General features: G+C 45.6%; 1 protein-coding gene across 3 annotated transcripts in view; it reads left to right on the top strand.

The window, feature by feature from the left end:
- CTPS2 (CTP synthase 2) overlaps positions 1–18934 on the top strand; it is a 121274-nt gene that overhangs the window by 9511 nt on the left and 92829 nt on the right. For all 3 annotated transcript variants that reach the window (XM_045384400.2, XM_045384401.2, XM_045384402.2), the window contains exons 3-9: positions 2593–2763; positions 3335–3435; positions 8491–8607; positions 8754–8837; positions 10655–10735; positions 12676–12827; positions 18394–18526. In XM_045384400.2, the coding sequence (XP_045240335.1) occupies positions 2593–2763; positions 3335–3435; positions 8491–8607; positions 8754–8837; positions 10655–10735; positions 12676–12827; positions 18394–18526 (839 nt within the window). The remainder of the gene's footprint in view (positions 1–2592; positions 2764–3334; positions 3436–8490; positions 8608–8753; positions 8838–10654; positions 10736–12675; positions 12828–18393; positions 18527–18934) is intronic.

Here is an 18934-nt window from a genome sequence, read left to right as displayed (position 1 = left end):
TTTTGCCATGTTAATCAGGCTGGTCTCGACCTCCTGGGCTCAAGCAATCCTCCTACCTCGGCCTCCCAAAGTGGTGGGATTACAGGCATGAGCCACTGCGCCCGGCCTTGAATATTTTGTTTTAAACTTCACTAACCGGAGAATAAAACAAACAAAAAGAGGGTATCTTATTGTTTTAGTTTAGATTTCTTTGATTTTGATTTTGTTTGTGAATGACTTATTCAAGTCTGTGGTAGATTGTATTTTTGCTTCAAAATATCACCCACCATCCCTCTGTGGAATACATTTCCCTGCCTTTTGACCTTGGAGTTTGGCCACGTAGGATAGTTAACTTGTCTTGGTTTGTTTGGAATGTTCCTGATTTTAAAACAGAAAGTCCCGTGTCCTGGGAACCCGCTTAGTCCTGGGCAAACCAAGCAGGTTGGTCACTCTGTTTGGCCATGTGATTTGTTTTGTCCTATGGGATGTTAGGGAATATTAACATATGCCTTGTTGAAGCAGAAATGTCAAATGCATCTGCGTGGTTTGGCTCAATCTGTTTTGTGGTTCTGCCCTCCACCATGAGAACAGCTTGCTTTTCAGAGATTTCTCGTTCAGCCTTGGTCCTGGAATGAGAAGAAACAAGTGACTCACAAGTGACTCACAGCCCCCGTGTAACATGAGGGAGAAATAAATAAATGTTTTGTAAGTTGCAGAGATTTTGGGGTTGTTGTGCGGCACCATTGACTAATGCCATGTGTTACACTAAATTTTCTTTGGATTTTTTTAATGAATTTTTTTTTTTTTTTTTTGAGACAGTCTCACTCTGTCACGCAGGTTGGAGTGCAGTGTGTGACCTCGGTTCCCTGCAACCTCCGCCTCCCAGGTTCAAGTGATTCTCCTACCCAGCCTGGCAAACATGGCGAAACTGTGTCTCTATTAAAAAAAAAAAAATAGGCTGGGCGCGGTGGTTCACGCCTGTAATCCCAGCACTTTGGGAGGCCGTGGCAGGTAGATCACGAGGTCAGGAGATGGAGACCATCCTGGCCAACGTGGTAAAACCCTGTCTCTACTAAAAATACAAAAAAATTAGCTGGGTGTGGTGGTGTGCACCTGTAATCCCAGCTACTCAGGAGGCTGAGGCAGGAGAATGGCTTGAATCAGGGAGTCAGAGATTGCAGTGACCCGAGATCGTGCCACTGCACTCCAGCCTGGTGATAGAGCGAGACCCCATCTCAAACTAATAATAATAGTAATAATAATAGTAATATAAAGATTAGCCAGGCATGATGGTATATGTCTGTAATCCCAGCTACTTGGGAAGCTGAGACATGAGAATTGCTTGGATCCAGGAGGCAGAGGTTGCAGTGAGCTGAGATGGTGCCACCGTGCTCCAGCCCGGTTGACAGTGAGACTCTGTCTCAAAAAAAAAAAAAAAAAAAAAAGAAGAAGAAAAAAAAAGTATTGTGATATCAGTTTGCTTTTTTCCTTAAAATTAATTTTCTAGACCACAGTTATGTACCTTAGAATGGATAAGTAAATGAGGAGATACAAGGTTTCTGATTAAGTTTGTAAGTTAGTCAACCTTCTTTTTTCCTATGGACTTCTAGCAGTAGGAATAAATGATAGTTCCCTTAATAGAGGAAAGGTTTAATTCCCACAAGGTGGCTTTAGAAATATACAACTCTCAGTCAATGCCCTGAAGTGACAATAGAGATCTACAGACGTGTCTAGTAAAGTGGGTGCTTCTCGTGCGATGAAGTCGGCACCTGTCTTTTATGACAGTGCATTGTGCACGTAGCTTATAGCACACACAGGCTTTTTCCCTCACTTTCACCAAGTTGCCTTATGGGTTAGCTGTGGCCTTGCTTTGTCACCTACTGTCTAATTGTGGCTTCAACCAAGATGAGAATCAAGTAAAAGTTTCTTATCGCAATTCCAGAGTCCAGGATACTGATGCTTTGAAGTAAAATATTGTTTGTTTTTAAAATTGCTGTTTTCAAGTCCTTTTTTTGTGTGGCATATGTTGAGTTTGGAAAAGCTAAATCCTGAAGACAGAATTTCAGTAGATAAAAAACAAAAACCACAATGGACTACTATAAATAGAATTTTCTGATGCATTTTCTTGGATAGAATTGAATTATTTTCTCCACCAAAAAGGAGATAGTGGCCGGGCGCGGTGGCTCAAGCCTGTAATCCCAGCACTTTGGGAGGCCGAGACAGGCGGATCACGAGTTCAGGAGATCGAGACCATCCTGGCTAACACGTGAAACCCCGTCTCTACTAAAAAAATACAAAAATTAGCCGGGAGCGGTGGCGGGCGCCTGTAGTCCCAGCTACTCGGGAGGCTGAGGCAGGAGAATGGCGTGAACCCGGGAGGCGGAGCTTGCAGTGAGCTGAGATCTGGCCACTGCACTCCAGCCTGGGGGACAGAGCAAGACTCCGTCTCACAAAAAAAAAAAAAAAAAAAAAAAAAAAAAAAAAAAAAGGAGATAGTGATAGAATATGGCTTAGAAATACATCTTTTACCAGCTTTTTAACAAAAATATGTCCATCTTTGAAAAATCTACTGGAAGCAAAATTTTGATTTTTCCATTGCCTTTTTAATCCTAGGTGAAGTCTTCGTCTTAAATGATGGTGGAGAAGTTGATTTAGACCTTGGAAATTATGAAAGATTTTTGGATATTAATCTTTATAAAGACAACAATATCACCACGGGGAAGATATATCAGCATGTGATCAACAAAGAGAGGCGTGGCGATTACCTGGGGAAAACAGTGCAAGGTATTATATTCCACAGACATTATGGAGCCCTGTGTGCTGAATATCTTTGTGCTGCTCAAAAGTAGAACTGAAGGCCAGGCACGGTGGCTCACGCCTGTAATTCCAGCACTTTGGGAGTCCGAGGCCAGTGGATCACCTGAGGTCAGGAGTTCGAGACCAGCCTGGCCAACATGGTGAAACCCCATCTCTACTAAAAATAAAAAATTAGTTGGGCATGGTGGCGAATGCCTGTAATCCCAGCTATTTGGGAGGCTGAGGCAGGAGAATCACTCAAACCCAGGAGGCAGAGGTTGCAGTGAGCCGATATCGTGCCACTGCACTCCAGCCTGGGCGACAGAGCGAGGCTCCGTCTCAAAAAACAAAAACCAAAACCCACGTAGAACTGAAAATGTCACAGTCCCTGCGCTCTACAAGTTCTAATTCTTTTAAACTTGTTGCGTTTTTTTCTTTTCATTTTCCAAAAATGTCAGGGTAACTTGCCAGGTGACTTTCAGGTGACTGGGGAGACCTAAAGCACATTCTTTTCTCATGAACATGGAATAAACTTTTGTATTAATACTTCTTTCTACAGTTGTCCCTCACATTACTGATGCTGTCCAGGAGTGGGTTATGAACCAAGCCAAGGTGCCGGTGGATGGTAATAAGGAAGAGCCCCAAATATGCGTTATTGAGGCAAGCACAGAACTTTCTTTATAAAATTATATCCTGCTGGGTCTTTGAGCATCTGATCTTCATTTATTTGACAAATACTTACACACACCCTCCCGAGTACTGGACACTGGGCTAGGAGGTGGGGTCAGAGCAAGAAACAACATAGATGGCTTCTGTCTTTGTGGTCACAAGTGAGTGGGCAAGATTGGCATTAGACAGACAATCACACATACTCGTGGGTAGATGTGCAGTGATCTGCTTGTGGAGACTGATCAGCTGCTGATAAAGTCAATGTGAGGGCCTCTTCTGTGCTGGGGCCTGGGATGGGCACAGTCTCTACCCTTGGGGAACTTGCAGGCCACCCTGTCCACACACGACAGACTGCAGTCTAGTGCATGCTATTTGAAAAGTATTTCCGAAGTGCTTTGGAAGTGTAAAGAGACACTGGGTTAGGGAAGTCAGATGGTAGAGGTGATAAGTGATTAGTATCAGCTGTTTAAAGAAAGAAGCTAGTGGCTGGGCGAGGTGGCTGATGCCTGTAATCCTGGCATTTTCAGATGCCAAGGTGGGAGGATTGCTTGAGCCCATGAGTTTGAGACAGCCTGGACAACATGGCGAAAACCTGTCTCTACAGAAACTACAAAAATTAGCTAGGCATGGTGGTACGCACCTGTAGTCCCAGGTACTTGAGAATCTGAAATGGGAGGATCTTTTGAGCCCGGGAGGTTGAGGCTGCAGAGAGTCATGATTGCACCAGCACTTCAGCCTGGGCGATGGAGCCAGACCCTGTCTTAATTTAAAAAAAAAAAAAAAGTAGTATTTGAACTTGCCGTTTGTTCACTTCCTTCACCTTGTTCCCTTCCTCTCCACATGCAGAATGAGAATAACATCCATATCCTCCTCCTCTAAATGTCAGTTGGCTTAATTGCCCGGCGAAAGAGCAGAATAATGACCAATTTGGTTCTTAGTCAGGCCGTCTTGGTTCGTATTTCTGCAGTGACCCCTGAGCCATGTGTAGCTCAGTGATTAAGAGTCTGGAGGCGGGCCGGGCGCGGTGGCTCAAGCCTGTAATCCCAGCACTTTGGGAGGCCGAGACGGGCGGATCACGAGGTCAGGAGATCGAGACCATCCTGGCTAACACGGTGAAACCCCGTCTCTACTAAAAAGTACAAAAAACTAGCCGGGCGAGGTGGTGGGCGCCTGTAGTCCCAGCTACTCGGGAGGCTGAGGCAGGAGAATGGCATGAACCCGGGAGGCGGAGCTTGCAGTGAGCCGAGATCCGGCCACTGCACTCCAGCCTGGGCGACAGAGCAAGACTCCGTCTCAAAAAAAAAAAAAAAAAAGAGTCTGGAGGCAAACGGGCTGGGTTTGTAGCCTAGCAAGGTTACTTACAGGGAGGAGGGGGTGACCTTGGGCAAGTTTGCTCAACCTCTCTGTGCCTCTTTAACTCATTTACCTCATTTGTAACTCATTTAACTCGTTGTTTTGAAGATTAAATAAGTCTCTACACTTAGTGCTTAGAATGGTGTCACAGATATAGTAAGTGCTTAAAAATTATTAACTAGTATTCAGATGCCTGTATGACTTTTGGAAAATTCTCACAGTTTTAACGTCCTCATTTGTAATAATGTGGTAATAATATAATATTGTAATAATAAGATAATGACAGGATTGTTTGGGGATTAAATGCAATAATAAAGAGCACTTTGCAATGTCTGGCATTTAGGAAGTGCTCAGTAAATGTAAGTTAGGTATTATTATTGTCATCAATGTAAGTGTTAGCAGATATCATGATATGTAGAAGATCCATTTTGTTAATAGTAGAGCTGATAAAGTTACTGGTTATTTATTTATTTTTTATAGATAGGGTCTCGCTATGTTGCCTTGGGCTGGAGTGCAGTAGCTAGTCACAGGTTCGATCAAAGCCCACTGTAGCCTCAAACTTCTGAGCTCAACCAATCATCTTGCCTCAGCCTCCCAAGTAGCTGGGACTACAGGTGTACCACCACCATGCCTGGCAAATTTTTTTTTTTTTTGAGACGGAGTTTTGCTCTTTTTGCCCAGGTTGGAGTGCAATGGCGTGATCTCGGCTCACCTCAACCTCCGCCTCCCGGGTTCAAGCGATTCTCCTGCCTCAGCCTCCCGAGTAGCTGGGATTACAGGCATGCGCCACCATGCCTGGCTAATTTTGTATTTTTAGTAGAGACGGGATTTCTCCATGTTGGTCAGGCTGGTCTTGAACTCCCGACCTCAGGTGATACACCCGCCTCGGCCTCCCAAAGTCCTGGGATTACGGGTGTGAGCCACCGCGCCTGGCCAACCTGGCAAATTTCTAATTTTATTTCTTATTCTACCTTTGGATTGACTTGTTTTCCTTCACAATGATTAATTTAGCACTTAATATGTACTAGCCCTGATGATAGCTGCTAGGGATGTGAGGTTGAGTGTGATCTGACTCCTGCTCTCCAGGACCTCATTGGCTGGATTTTAAATTTTATGGAAACAGGGAAACTGACAAACAGAACCCCTTCTCCATTATAACCCTGATGTTTATATTTGATTATTGGATACTAGTGGTCAACATCTTCTTTGGTTCATTGTAAATTGTGTTCAACAGCTGTGTCTGTGCACCATTTAAGGTTTTGAAGAAGGACTGCCAAAGCTGATTTTCAGTTTTAATCATAGAGGAGCTGTTGAAATGTCTTCAAAGCCATTTTATGAGTGAGACCTCAACTTCTCAGACCAGTGGAGCTGACAGGTTTTATTTATATTAGTACGAGTTATCTTGGCATGAACCTGAAATAATTGATGCTTGTCTTAAAGGAATAACATGTTTCTTTCTCTCTTCTTGTTTATTTTCCAAAAAAGAAGACTCAGCCAGGTGTGGTGGTGCAGGTCTGTAGTCCCAGCTATTTGGGAGGCTGAGGCGGGAGGATCACTTATACCCAGGAGTTTGAGGCCGCAGTGAGCCATGATCTCACCACTGCACTCCAGCGTGGGTGGCAGAGCGAGACACTGTCTCTAAAAAAAAAAGAAAGAAAGAAAAAGACTCCTTTCATTAAAGACAGGCAAAAACAACTTTGCACATCTCATAAATTTGCTGCTGCTTCCATTTCAGCATAAAGTATTGTTATGGGTGATATTTTCCCTTTTATTTGGGGCAACAGTTAACTTCAAACTTTTCCAATAGTTGTATTGAAAGTTTCTGAACACAATAATGATGGTGACCTAGAGGTATGGTAATGGGAACTTCTGAATTAGCAGAGAGACTGTAGTACCACTGTTGACCACGTGAGGGCAGAAGCGGATAATGTTTAAAGTTGGCTTCCTTTTCGCGTTCACTATTATTGACACCCCCCCCGCCCCCCCCCCCCCCCCGAGAATCCCCATCAAAACACAGGACGGAAGCATACGGTTTAGTTTAAGCGCAGACCTCTATTTTTCCTTAGAGAAAATAAATGATTTTTAAAAATTAGATTTTGGTGCCTTGTATTTAGTGGGTACTTACACTCGCTTCTTCACTCCTGCCAAGTTCCTGATTGCATGTGATGTTTTCATTTCGTTGAGTTGTTGTTGTTGTTTTTTAAAGAGACAGTGTCTCACTCTGTCCCCTAGGCTGGAGTGCAGTGGCATGATCATGACTCACTGTAGCCTGGACTTCTCCAGGCTCAAGCAATCCTCCCACCTCAGCCTCCTGAGTGTCTGGGACCATGGGTGCCGTGCCACCATGCCCAGCTAATTTTTTATGTTTTTGTGGAGGCAAGGTCTCACTTTGTTGCCCATGCTGGTCTCAAACTCCTGGGCTCAAGTGATATGCCTGCCTCCCAAAGTGTTGGGGTTACAGGCGTGAGCCACTGCACCCAGCCCTGGCTTTGGTTCTGTTGTAATTTTGGTAACAGGTGCTAGAACACCGTTACTTAGGGCTTATATTGAATTTCAGGACCTTTCTGTCCTGTCCTGACTACTAAAGTAAACCTCCAGTGCTGCCTGCAGGGTACTGGGCTTACGCCCTCATGGGGCTTACAGTCTAGTGGGGTAGAGAGCCAGGAAACAAAGACGGAAATGAAATAGAGGCAACTTGTGCTGAGTTCCTAGGATGCGTACAGTGCTGTGACAAGGGCTAGTGGGATGTAGGCTGCTGTAGGTGGAGGGGTGGGGTCAGAGTCCGCCCTCCAGGGAGGATGCATCTCTCTTGGACTGGAGGATAAAAAGAGGTTGCTGTAGATGAAGAAGGAGGGTAGGAGGCCTTGAGGGGCAGGAAGGAAGAGCATGGAGTACCCAAGAGGCCAGTGGGGAGGGGACCGGATGGCACTGGAGACTCAATGCAAGGGCCAGGTCCTGAGAGCCTTTTGTTGGCTGCATTAAGGAGATTTGATGTTAGTTGTTTTTTTTTTTTTTTGAGACGGAGTCTTGCTCTGTCGTCTAGGCTGGAGTGCAATGGCATGATCTCGACTCACTGCAACCTGTGCCTCCCGGGTTCAAGCGATTCTCCTGCCTCAGCCTCCCGAGTAACTGGGACTACTTGGGTGTGCGCCACCACGTCCAGCTAATTTTTGTACTTTTATTAGAGAAGGGGTTTCACCGTGTTAGCCAGGAAGGTCTCCATCTCCTGACCTGTGATCCGCCTGCCTCGGCCTCCCAAAGTGCTGGGATAACAAGCGTGAGCCACCGCACCTGGCCTTGTTGTTAGTTTTAATGAAGCAGTGGGCTACTGAAGACTATACATGTGGAGAAATCTTTTATGAAGTTTTATTTTTTATTTTTATATTTTTTCAGAGACAGGGTCTTGTTCTGTCAGCTAGGCTGGAGTGCGGTGGCATGATCACGACTCACTGCAGCCTTGACCTCCTGGGCTCAAGTGATGCTCCTCCCTTGGCTACGAAAGCACTGGGATCACAGGCGTGAGCTGACACACCCAGCCACAATTTAGTGATTTTGAATGTATTTATAAACCTCTGTGTAACCATCAAACTTTAGTTCTCATGCTCGGTTTATTAAGAACTCTTTTTATTAGCTTGTGTACTGTGAGAGATGTGTGGTCATTTGTGTCTTTTTTTGTTTGTTTTCCATTCCCAGCTGGGAGGCACCATTGGAGACATCGAAGGAATGCCGTTTGTGGAAGCGTTTAGACAATTCCAGTTTAAGGCGAAAAGAGAGAATTTCTGTAATATCCATGTTAGCCTTGTCCCACAGGTGGGCTTTCCAGATAAGTATGTGGACAGCAACTTTGATAAGTTTTCCTGTGATATTCTATGTGTCCCGCATTTGAACGTGGGGCACCGTTAATCATCAATAGGAGCTAGTGTCCAGTGTGCTGACGGGACCCCATTTTTTTTCAGCTCAGTGCTACCGGAGAACAAAAAACCAAACCCACCCAAAACAGTGTCCGCGCGCTGAGGGGGTTAGGCCTGTCTCCAGATTTGGTGAGTTGAGGACAGTGGGTAAGTCTATCCCAAAGGTCTCTGGGAGCAGGCCCTTCACTTCTTTTTTGTTTGTTTGTTTGAGACGGAGTCTTCCTCTGTCACCCAGGTTGGAGTGCAGTGGTGCAGTCTTGGCTCATTGCAACCTCTGCCTCCCGGGTTCAAGCTATTCTCCTGTCTCAGCCTCCAGAGTATTTGGATTACAGGCACATGCCACCACACCTGGTATTTTTAGTAGAGACGGAGTTTTGTCATGTTGGCTAGGCTGGTCTCGAACCCCTGACCTCAGGTGATCTGCCCGCCTCGGCCTCCCAGAGTGCTTGGGATTACAGCCAAGAGCCACCATGCCTGGCTGCCCTTCACTTCTTTATCTTTATCATCATCTAAGTCCTTTCTCATTCTCAAACAGCTCCTATGACAATGAGGTTTTTCTGTCTGGGAGCTGGAAAAGGCTTATTCCCTTAGCCTCAAGTGTTGCTTCAATCCATTCTTCCCTAGGCTCTCATTTGATGGGCCACATTGATAGTTGGGCAAGTGTGATGTCCTATCATTTATATGATTCCCGGATTCTTTAGAATGAAGGTGAAATCTTGGGATTTTCCTGTAACCCTGCTATCAGTGATAACCCTGTGATGGGTTTTCACTGCTCTTTTTTTCTTTTTGAGACAGGGTCTGGCTCTGTTGCCCAGGCTGGAGTGCAGTGTTGCGATCTTGGCTTACTGCAACCTCTGCCTCCTGGGCTGAAGCGATTCTCCCACCTCAGCCTCTTGAGTAGCTGATACTAGCGGTGTACACTACCACAGCGCACTAATTTTTGTGTGTGGTGTGTGTGTGTGTGTTTATAGAGACAGGGTTTTTTTTTTTTTTTTTTTTTTTTTTTTTGAGACGGAGTCTCGCTCTGTCACCCAGGCTGCAGTGCAGTGGCCGGATCTCAGCTCACTGCAAGCTCCGCCTCCCGGGTTCACGCCATTCTCCTGCCTCAGCCTCCCGAGTAGCTGGGACTACAGGCGCCTGCCACCTCGCCCGGCTAAGTTTTTGTATTTTTAGTAGAGACGGGGTTTCACTGTGTTAGCCAGGATGGTCTCGATCTCCTGACCTCGTGATCCGCCCGTCTCGGCCTCCCAAAGTGCTGGGATTACAGGCTTGAGCCACCGCGCCCGGCCTGAGACAGGGTTTTGCTATGTTACCCAGGCAGGTCTCGAACTCCTGGGTTCAACCAATCCTCCTGGCTTGGCCTCCTAAAGTGCTGGGATTGCACCACGCCCAGCCCATTGCTCTTATTTTTAGTCTAAACAGTGATGTGTCCTTATAGCAGGTGATCCAGTCACCACCAATAGTCTCTGTCAGAGGTTGACAAATAACAGTCCACAACTTGCGTGCCTGTTTTTGTAAATAAAGTTGTATTATCATGCAGTCACGCCCATTCATTTACATATTGTCTGTAGCTGTTTTCACACTGCACCACGATTGAGGATCAGGACAGTGACTGTGTGACCTGCAAACCCAAAATATTTCCCATCTGGCCCTTTTGAGAAAAAGTTTGTTAACCTCGATCTAGCTCTTTTCTTATAGTTAATGAAGCAACACTTACGAGCCTGGACTCTTTTCACCAGAGACGTCTCGATGTTTCGAGTTCTTACTGATACACTTGTGCTGAATTTGATTATACTTATTTTAGTGCTCAGACCAATTTCTAATAGTCCAGTGGAATGTCCAAAGTGAACAAGTATATACTTGGCCAAGTTTCTTGTAAAAAGAAATGAATGTGGCATCCTGCTGAAAACGAATCCTGTTTGCTGACGCATAACTGGCTTTGACAGATTGTCTGCCGAAGTTCAACGCCCATCGAGATGGCCGTGAAGGAGAAGATTTCTATGTTTTGTCACGTGAACCCTGAACAGGTTGGTGCTGCTCTTTAGATTTTATTGTCTGGCAGGCACTTCTGCTGATGCCAGTGTTTTGTGCCTCTTCAATGATCATATTACTTTTCACGGCATTTATGCAAGCGCCGGGCACCTTGATCCAATCATGACTCCCTAGCCCTTAAGGGGTAGGATGCATGTTTCTTTGCATGATCACTCAACTTATGTCACAAAACCAGGGTGGGCTTTATTTCTTTTCTTGAGACAGAGTGAGGCTGGAGTGCAGTGGCACAATCTCAGCTCACTGCAACCTCTGCCTCCCAGGTTCAAGCAATTCTCTTATTTTAGCCTCCTGAGCAGCTGAAATTACAGGTGCCTGCCACCATGCCTGGATAATTTTATTTTTATTTTTATTTTTAGTAGAGGTGAGGTTTTGCCATGTTGGCCAGGCTGGTCTCGAACTCCTGACCTCAGATGATCCACCCGCCTCGGCCTCCCATAGTGCTAGGATTACAGGCGTGAGCCACCGTGCCCAGCCTACCAGAGTGGGCATTTAACTCACAGTCAAACCTCTAGAGAGAGAACCACATGAAGCCTACTTATCATCTCTTTATCTTGTCTTTCCTACTGGGACACTTACTGCTTTCACTCATTTCTCCTCTCTACCTGTGGCAGCTTAAGTCACCCCAAACACACGAGCACGTTGACATTCACACTAGCTCTTCTGACTCCACCAGTGGGCTCAGTTGACTTCATTGGTACAGAAACCCTACTGTGATTTGAGCTTAGGTTCTCTGCTCTGCAGGGCTTTCCATCTCAGTATTCTGATAATTCCCTTTTCTTTTTTCTTTCCTTCTCTGATCTCTGTCTCTTGATTCCAATAAGGTTTGGGTATAAGGGATTGGAGTTGCCTATAGTTTAAAGAGAGGGATATAAATGGCACTCAGGAAAAGGGTGAGGTTTGGCAGAAATCTTTTCTTCAGATTATAACTCTGGGTTCTCTGAAGTCTAAAAACGATCAAATTGAATTTTGGCGTCTTGGAAAGCACTCTGATGGAGAGCCCCCACCTGATGCCTCAGAGTCATTGCCAAAGTCTGAACTACTTTGAAAAATGTGATGGCAGATTGAAGGGACACTTCTGCATTTGTATGTTGTCATGCCATTTTGTTTGCATCCAATCTTTTTTTTTTTTTGAGACAGAGTTTCGCTATTGTCACCCAGGATGGAATGCAGTGGTGCACTCTCGGCTCAGTGCAACCTCCACTTCCCGGGTTCAAGCGATTCTCCTGCCTCAGCCTCCTGAGTAGCTGGGATTATAGGTGTGTGCCACCATGGCTGGCTAATTTTTGTATTTTTAGTAGAGATGGGGTTTCACCATGTTGGCCAGGCTGGTCTTGAACTCCTGACCTCAGATGATCCACCTGCCTCGGCCTCCAAAAGTGCTGGGATTACAGGCGTGAGCCACTACACCTGACCTGTCCAGTCGTTTTGTGTACACTTCTTCTTCTTCTTCTTTTTTTTTTTTTTGAGATGGAGTCTTGCTCTGTCGCCCAGGCTGGTATGCAATGGTACGATCTCGACTCACTGCAACCTCTGCCTCCTGGGTTCCAGCGGTTCTCCTGCGTCAGCCTCTTGAGTTGCTGGGATTATAGGCGCATGTCACCATTTTTGTGTTTTTAATACAGATGGGGTTTCACCATGTTGGTCAGGCTGGTCTCGAACTCCTGACTTCAGGTGCTCTGCCCGCCTTGGCCTCCCATAGTGCTGGGATTAGTTTTCTAATTAAATGAAGTTAACCATGTGCAAATTCTGATGCTAGCTTTGGTTGCTGGGTTTTTGTGTGTATGTGTGTGTGTGTGTGTGTGTGTGTGATATCACTGTAAATAAACTGCCAGTCTCTCCTGAATTTTGTCTCATTCTTGTGGTGGCATATTTGAGTAGATCCATCTAAGTAAGGTGATTTCTCATCATCATTTAGGTCATATGTATCCATGATGTTTCTTCCACATACCGAGTTCCTGTGCTTTTGGAGGAACAAGGCATTGTCAAATATTTTAAGGAGAGATTGCACCTGCCCATTGGTGATTCTGCAAGTAATTTGCTTTTTAAGTGGAGAAATATGGCTGACAGGTAAGCGAAAGGAATTACTTGTATGATCTTTAACAATTCTTGAGTTTGGGGGTAGAAATAAGACCTACTTGAAAGGGTAAGCATGTGTATTTGGCATTTTGCATGTGCACATTTTGGTCTGGATATGTCTAAAGATGGAGCATACTGTTACGGTGCTTTGCTGTATTATTTGAAGATTTCTGGAGCCTTTGATTTTGTTATACATAAATCAAAGTGAATTAAAGGAATTTGAATTCTGGAAGGAATGTTTTTAACTCTGGAAGGATTTTGATTTATTTACTAGTTCATTTTTTAGTTTCTGAGTATTTTAAATGTTTTTTTTTGTTGTTGTTGTTTTGTTTTTTGTTTTTTGAGAGTCTCGCTCTGTCGCCCAGGCTGGAGTGCAGTGGCACGATCTCGGCTCACTGCAACCTCCACCTCCTGGGCTCAAGTCATGCTCCCACTTCAGCCTCCTGAGTAGTTGAGACTAGAGGCACGCACCATCACACCCGGCTAATTTTTTTTTTCTTTTTTGTAGAGACGGGATTTTTCCGTGTTACCCACACTGGTCTTGAACTCCTGGGCTCAAGTGATCTGCCCACCTTGGCCTCCCAAACTGCTGGGATTATAGGCATGAGCCACCATGCCTGGCCTTAAACAGTTTTAAATGTTGCAGGTTTTTTGTTTTGTTTTGCTTGTTTTTAAGATTTGGCTAACTTTTCCTAAAGGAAATCATTTTGAATGGGAACTTTTGGCTATGCTATTTTTGTTTCATCCTGCGTTCATTAAGTATTCAGCATAATTATTAAAATTCCTGATGGATTCTAACTTTCAGACAACCATATTAATTTAAGCAAAGTTTCTCTAATTTGAAGTTATATGAAAATTAAGCTGTGTGCAGTGGCATTTACTTGTAGTCTCAGCTACTCGGGAGGCTGACGTGAGAGGATCACTTGAGCCCAGGAGTTGGAGGCCAGCCTGAGCAACATAGCGAGACCCTGTATCTTTAAAAAAAAAAAAAAAAAGGAAATTAAGTCTCTGTTACTTGTTTTCTTTCTTTCTTTCTTTTTCTTTTTTTTTTTTTAAGACAGAGTGTTACTCTGTCGCCCAGGCTGGAGTGCAGTGGCGCAGTCTCGGCTCACTACAACCTCTGCTTCCTGGGTTCAAGCAATTCTCCTGCCTCAGCCTCCTGAGTAGCTGGGATTACAGGCGCCTGCCACCACGCCCAGCTAATTTTTTGTATTTTTAGTAGAGAAGGGGTTTCACCATGTCTGCCAGGCTGGTCTTGAACTTCTGACCTCAGGCGATTCGCCTGCCTAGGCCTCCCAAAGTGCTAGGATTACAGGTGTGAGCCACCGTGCCCGGCCCTGTTTTCTTTTACTAAATGTAGTTGAGATGGGACTTCTTGGGCAGCTTAGGTCGTACAGCAGAGCCGGTAGGTGCAGCTGTTACATATGTAGGTTCTGGATTCAGATCCTGACTTCTCTTACCAGCTGTGTGAGTTTGAGTGATTACTTAACCTCTCTAGGCTTGTTTTCCCATCTGTATATAATAAAGGGATACCGGCCGGGCGCGGTGGCTCAAGCCTGTAATCCCAGCACTTTGGGAGGCCGAGACGGGCGGATCACGAGGTCAGGAGATCGAGAGACGATCCCGGCTAACACGGTGAAACCCCGTCTCTACTAAAAAATACAAAAAAATAGCCGGGCGAGGTGGCGGGCGCCTGTAGTCCCAGCTACTCGGGAGGCTGAGGCAGGAGAATGGCGTAAACCCGGGAGGCGGAGCTTGCAGTGAGCTGAGATCCGGCCACTGCACTCCAGCCTGGGTGACAGAGCAAGACTCCGTCTCAAAAAAAAAAATAAATAAATAAATAAATAAAGGGATACCAGTGCCTACCTAGTGGCAATTATGAGAGGAAACCTGTAAAGACTTAACATTGAGTCACGTACTATAATGAGTATCGGTTGCTGATGTTGGTAACTATAATTAAAATGATGGTCACAAAATCACTGACCCTTGGTAGGTGACTAATCAGATTGATGTTCTCTTGCCCTTTCATTTACAATTTTAAAAAATGCTTTAGACTTTCTGGGGCAAGTGGAATCGGGAAGAAAGAGCAGTTTCTGAGCTTAGATCCTCTAAAACCCTTGTTAGAGTGCTTAAAGTGCCAGTCATTTCGTAGGAATTTTCTAAGTAGCTTGGGGCTGATACACTTTAGGCACTAGAAGTTTTAATATTTTAACTCTTTTTATTGGAAATAGCTCTAAATTATACTCTATGCGTTTATGCTTTTTTTCCGTTTTCTTTCTTTCTTTCTTTCTTTCTTTTTTTGGCACAGAGTGTTGCTCTGTTGCTCAGGCTGGAGTGCAGTGGCGCAGTCTTGGCTCACTGCAGCCTGAACCTCCTGGGCTCAAGTGATCCTCCCGCCTCAGCGTCCACAATAGCTGGGACCACAGGTGCGCTCCACCACGCCCAACTAATTTTTGTATTTTTAGTAGAGACGGGGTTTTGCCATCTTGCTCAAGTGATCTTCCTGCCTCAGCCTCCTAAAGTGTTGGGATTACAGGCATGAGCCATGTGCCTGGCACTTCTGTGCTTTTTAAAGCAAAATGTTTGGTCTTTGTATTAGCCTCCTGGGGGCTGCCATAACAATGACCACAAACTGGGTAGCTTAAAAAAACACCACAGGAATTTATTCTCTCACAGTCCTGGAGGTCAGAAGTGCAAAATCAATGCATTCACAGGGTTGGTTCCTTCTGGAGACTCTGCAGGAGAATCTCTGCCACACCCCTTCTCCTGGCTTCTGGTGGCTGCCAACAATCAGTGGTGTTTCTTGGCTTGTGGCCGCATCACTCGAATCTTGTCCTCCATCTTTTATTTCTGTTTTTTTTTTTTTTTTGAGACGCAGTCTCACTCTGTCACCCAGGCTGGAGTGCAGTGGTGCAACCATGGCTTAATGCAACCTCGAACTTCTGGGGCTCAAGTGATCCTTCTGCTGTGTCGCCCAGGCTGGAGTGCAGTGGCGTGATCTTGGCTCACTGCAAGCTCCACCTCCCAGATTCATGCCATTCTCCTGCCTCAGCCTCCCAAGTAACTGGGACTACAGGCGCCCGCCACCATGCCCGGCTAATTTTTTTTTTTTGGTATTTTTTTTAGTAGAGATGGAGTTTCACCGTGTTAGCCAGGATGGTGTTGATCTCCTGACCTCGTGATCCACCTGCCTTGGCCTCCCAAAGTGCTGGGATTACAGGCATGAGCCACCATGCCCAGCCCTCTTCATCTCTCTTGAGACCCGACTGTTGGGGGCAGCCCTGCAAAGAGGACTCCCCTCCCCCTCCCACAGCAGCTTGAAGTAGTATCAGATGCCTGCCTCACATTCGGTGATGGCTGATGGCTGAGTGGGGCACATGAGGGAGACACTTGGTTGCTCTCGGAAGTATAGGTCCAAGGGGGAATGAGAGCTCCCTGGTAGGTGTGACCCAGTGGACTCACCTGTACCACCTGCTGCCCAGTGACTCCTCCCCTGGGAAGACCAGCCGTGAGTGAGTCGAAGGCGGAACCTGTGATACTGACCCCAGTGCTGCTTCCTTCCGGAGGCACAGCTGATGTTGTCTCTTCCGTCTATGGAGGAGGGAGAAGAGGGTGAAGCCAAATCTGCTATGCTCAAATGTGGCTGTGCCTGCCTGCCTCTGACATCATCTCTGCTACTTGGTGTGCTGTCATCCTGCTTTCTGTTACCTGCATCCTGTTTTTTTTTTTTGGAGACGAAGTCTGGCTCTGTTGCCCAGGCTGGAGTGCAGTGGCGTATCTCAGCTCACTGCAACCTCCGCCTCCTGGGTTCAAGTGATTCTCCTTCCTCAGTCTCCTGAGTAGCTGGAGGCATGCACCACGACAGGCATGCACCACCATGCCAGGCTAATTTTTGTATTTTTAGTAGAGACAGAGTTTCACCATGTTGGCCAGACTGGTCTGGAACTCCTGATCTCAAGTGATCCAGCCGCCTTGGCCTCCCAAAGTGTTGGGATTACAGGCGTGAGCCACCACACATGGCCTGTTACCTGCATACTGTATGGAGAGGTGGTGTGAGGTACAGACAGCTATGGAACCTCCAGAACAACATAAAATGAAGTAGTGAGTTCAAGGGTTAGCAGTCTTGTCTCAGCTATTTTAGTCACCTTTCTAGAAAGTTACCTTCCCTGTCACTTTTGACTTCTTAGCTTCTTGTGCATTTTTCCTGCACACAGCCTGTTTGTGATCAAGTTTCTCTCGTACTCTTTACCGATGTGTGTGTGTGTGTGTGTGTTTTTTTTTTTTGGAGATAGAGTCTCGCTCTGTAGCCCAGGCTGGAGGGCAGTGGCATGATCTCGGCTCACTGCAACCTCCGCCTCCCGGGTTCAAGCAATTCTCCTGCCTCAGCCTCCTGAGTAGCTGGGATTACAGGTGAGTACCACCATGCCCAGCTAATTTTTGTATTTTTGTATTTTTAGTAGAGACGGGGTTTCACCATATTGGCCAGGCTGGTCTCGAACTCCTGACCTCAGGTGATCCACCTGCCTCGGCCTCTCAGAGTGCTGGGATTACAGGTGTGGGCCACCGTGCCCGGCCACTCTTTGCAGATGTTGATATTCGTCATCATGGTAACATTTTTCTAAGGTGTTTGGGGAAGGGTTTGCTTCAAAGCCCTAAAACATCTTCAGCTCCAAGATGACATTTCCACGTACCTAATACCAGACCAGATATTTTTCATGTTCTTTGAACAGATTTCCTGACAAAAGCAACACTAAAAATTGTGTCTCTAATGGTAAAATGTGATTGAGTGTCTTCTGTAGAATGGAATTTTTCTCATAAAAATGATCTAAATGGCTAGTAATATTTTAAATCGTTCTCTTAGCACCATTCTTCAGGCATGCCATGAATAACCAGACTTTTGTGGGTCAGCTGGGAATGTAACCATTTTAAATGTAGACACTTCGAATGCATTTTCTTACACAATGTCACCTTACAAAGTTAATATTGGAATGTTTTCTATTGACACGCAGAATGCATTTTCTTATACAATGTCACCTTATTAACCAATGTAAGAACAGCTCGTATTTATGAGATTGGGATAGCTTTTCAATTTTTACTTTTAATGCTTTTAACTTTTTCTCTGATATACTTGAACTTTTATCTGTACCTGCTTATGTAAGCCAACGTTGGGATTTCTTTTTTGTTTTTTGAGACAGTGTCTCACTGTGTCGCCCAGGCTGGAGTGCAGTGGTGTGATCATAGCTCACTGCAGCCTTGACCTCCTGGGCTCAAGTGATCCTCCAACCTCAGCCTCCTGAGTAGCTGGGACTATAGGCATGCCCCGCCACGCCTGGCTAATTTTTGTATTTTTTGTAGAGATGGGGTCTAACTATGTTGCCCAGCCTGGTCTCAAACTCTTGGGCTTAAGTGATTCTCTCGCTTCAGCCTCTTGAGTAGCTGGGACTACAGCTGCTCCTAAGGTTTTAAAAAGTGCCTTGGAATAAGAGCAGCAGCTGCCATTGTTCTGTCTGTGATGTTGTTACGTGCATATAACCTTTGAGTTTGTTTTCTTTCCCAGGTATGAAAGGTTACAGAAAATATGCTCCATAGCCCTGGTTGGCAAATACACCAAGCTCAGAGACTGCTACGCCTCTGTGTTCAAAGCCCTGGAACACTCAGCCCTGGCCATCAACCACAAGTTGAATCTGATGGTGAGTCCTGGCCTGGTCTTTTGGCTATCTCAGTAATTCATGCCAATAGCACATGTTCCAGAGGGCAAGTTTTGTTAAAGGGTCCCTGAGATCACCTCCAGGACCTATGATTCACCAGAAGAACTCACAGGACTCAGCATATAGTTATACTCATAGCTAAGATTTATTATAGCCAGACAATGCAAAGCAAAATCAGCCAGGGAAAAGTCGTGCAGGGTGAAGTCTGGGGGTAACGAGGCGCAAGCTTCTAAGCGCCCTCCCCTGGTAGAGTCCAGTGAGTTGTGATAACACATGCAAACTGCCATCTACTAAGGAAGCTTGTTGAAGACTTGAAGCCCAAGGTTTTTACTGGGGGCTGGTCACATACGCACCCTTTGCTTAACAGTTCCCAAAATGCCAGCCTCCCAG

This window comes from Macaca fascicularis, chromosome X (genome assembly GCF_037993035.2).
Source record: "Macaca fascicularis isolate 582-1 chromosome X, T2T-MFA8v1.1".
NCBI lineage: Eukaryota > Metazoa > Chordata > Mammalia > Primates > Cercopithecidae > Macaca > Macaca fascicularis.
This window is presented reverse-complemented; position numbering and strand designations above follow the sequence as displayed.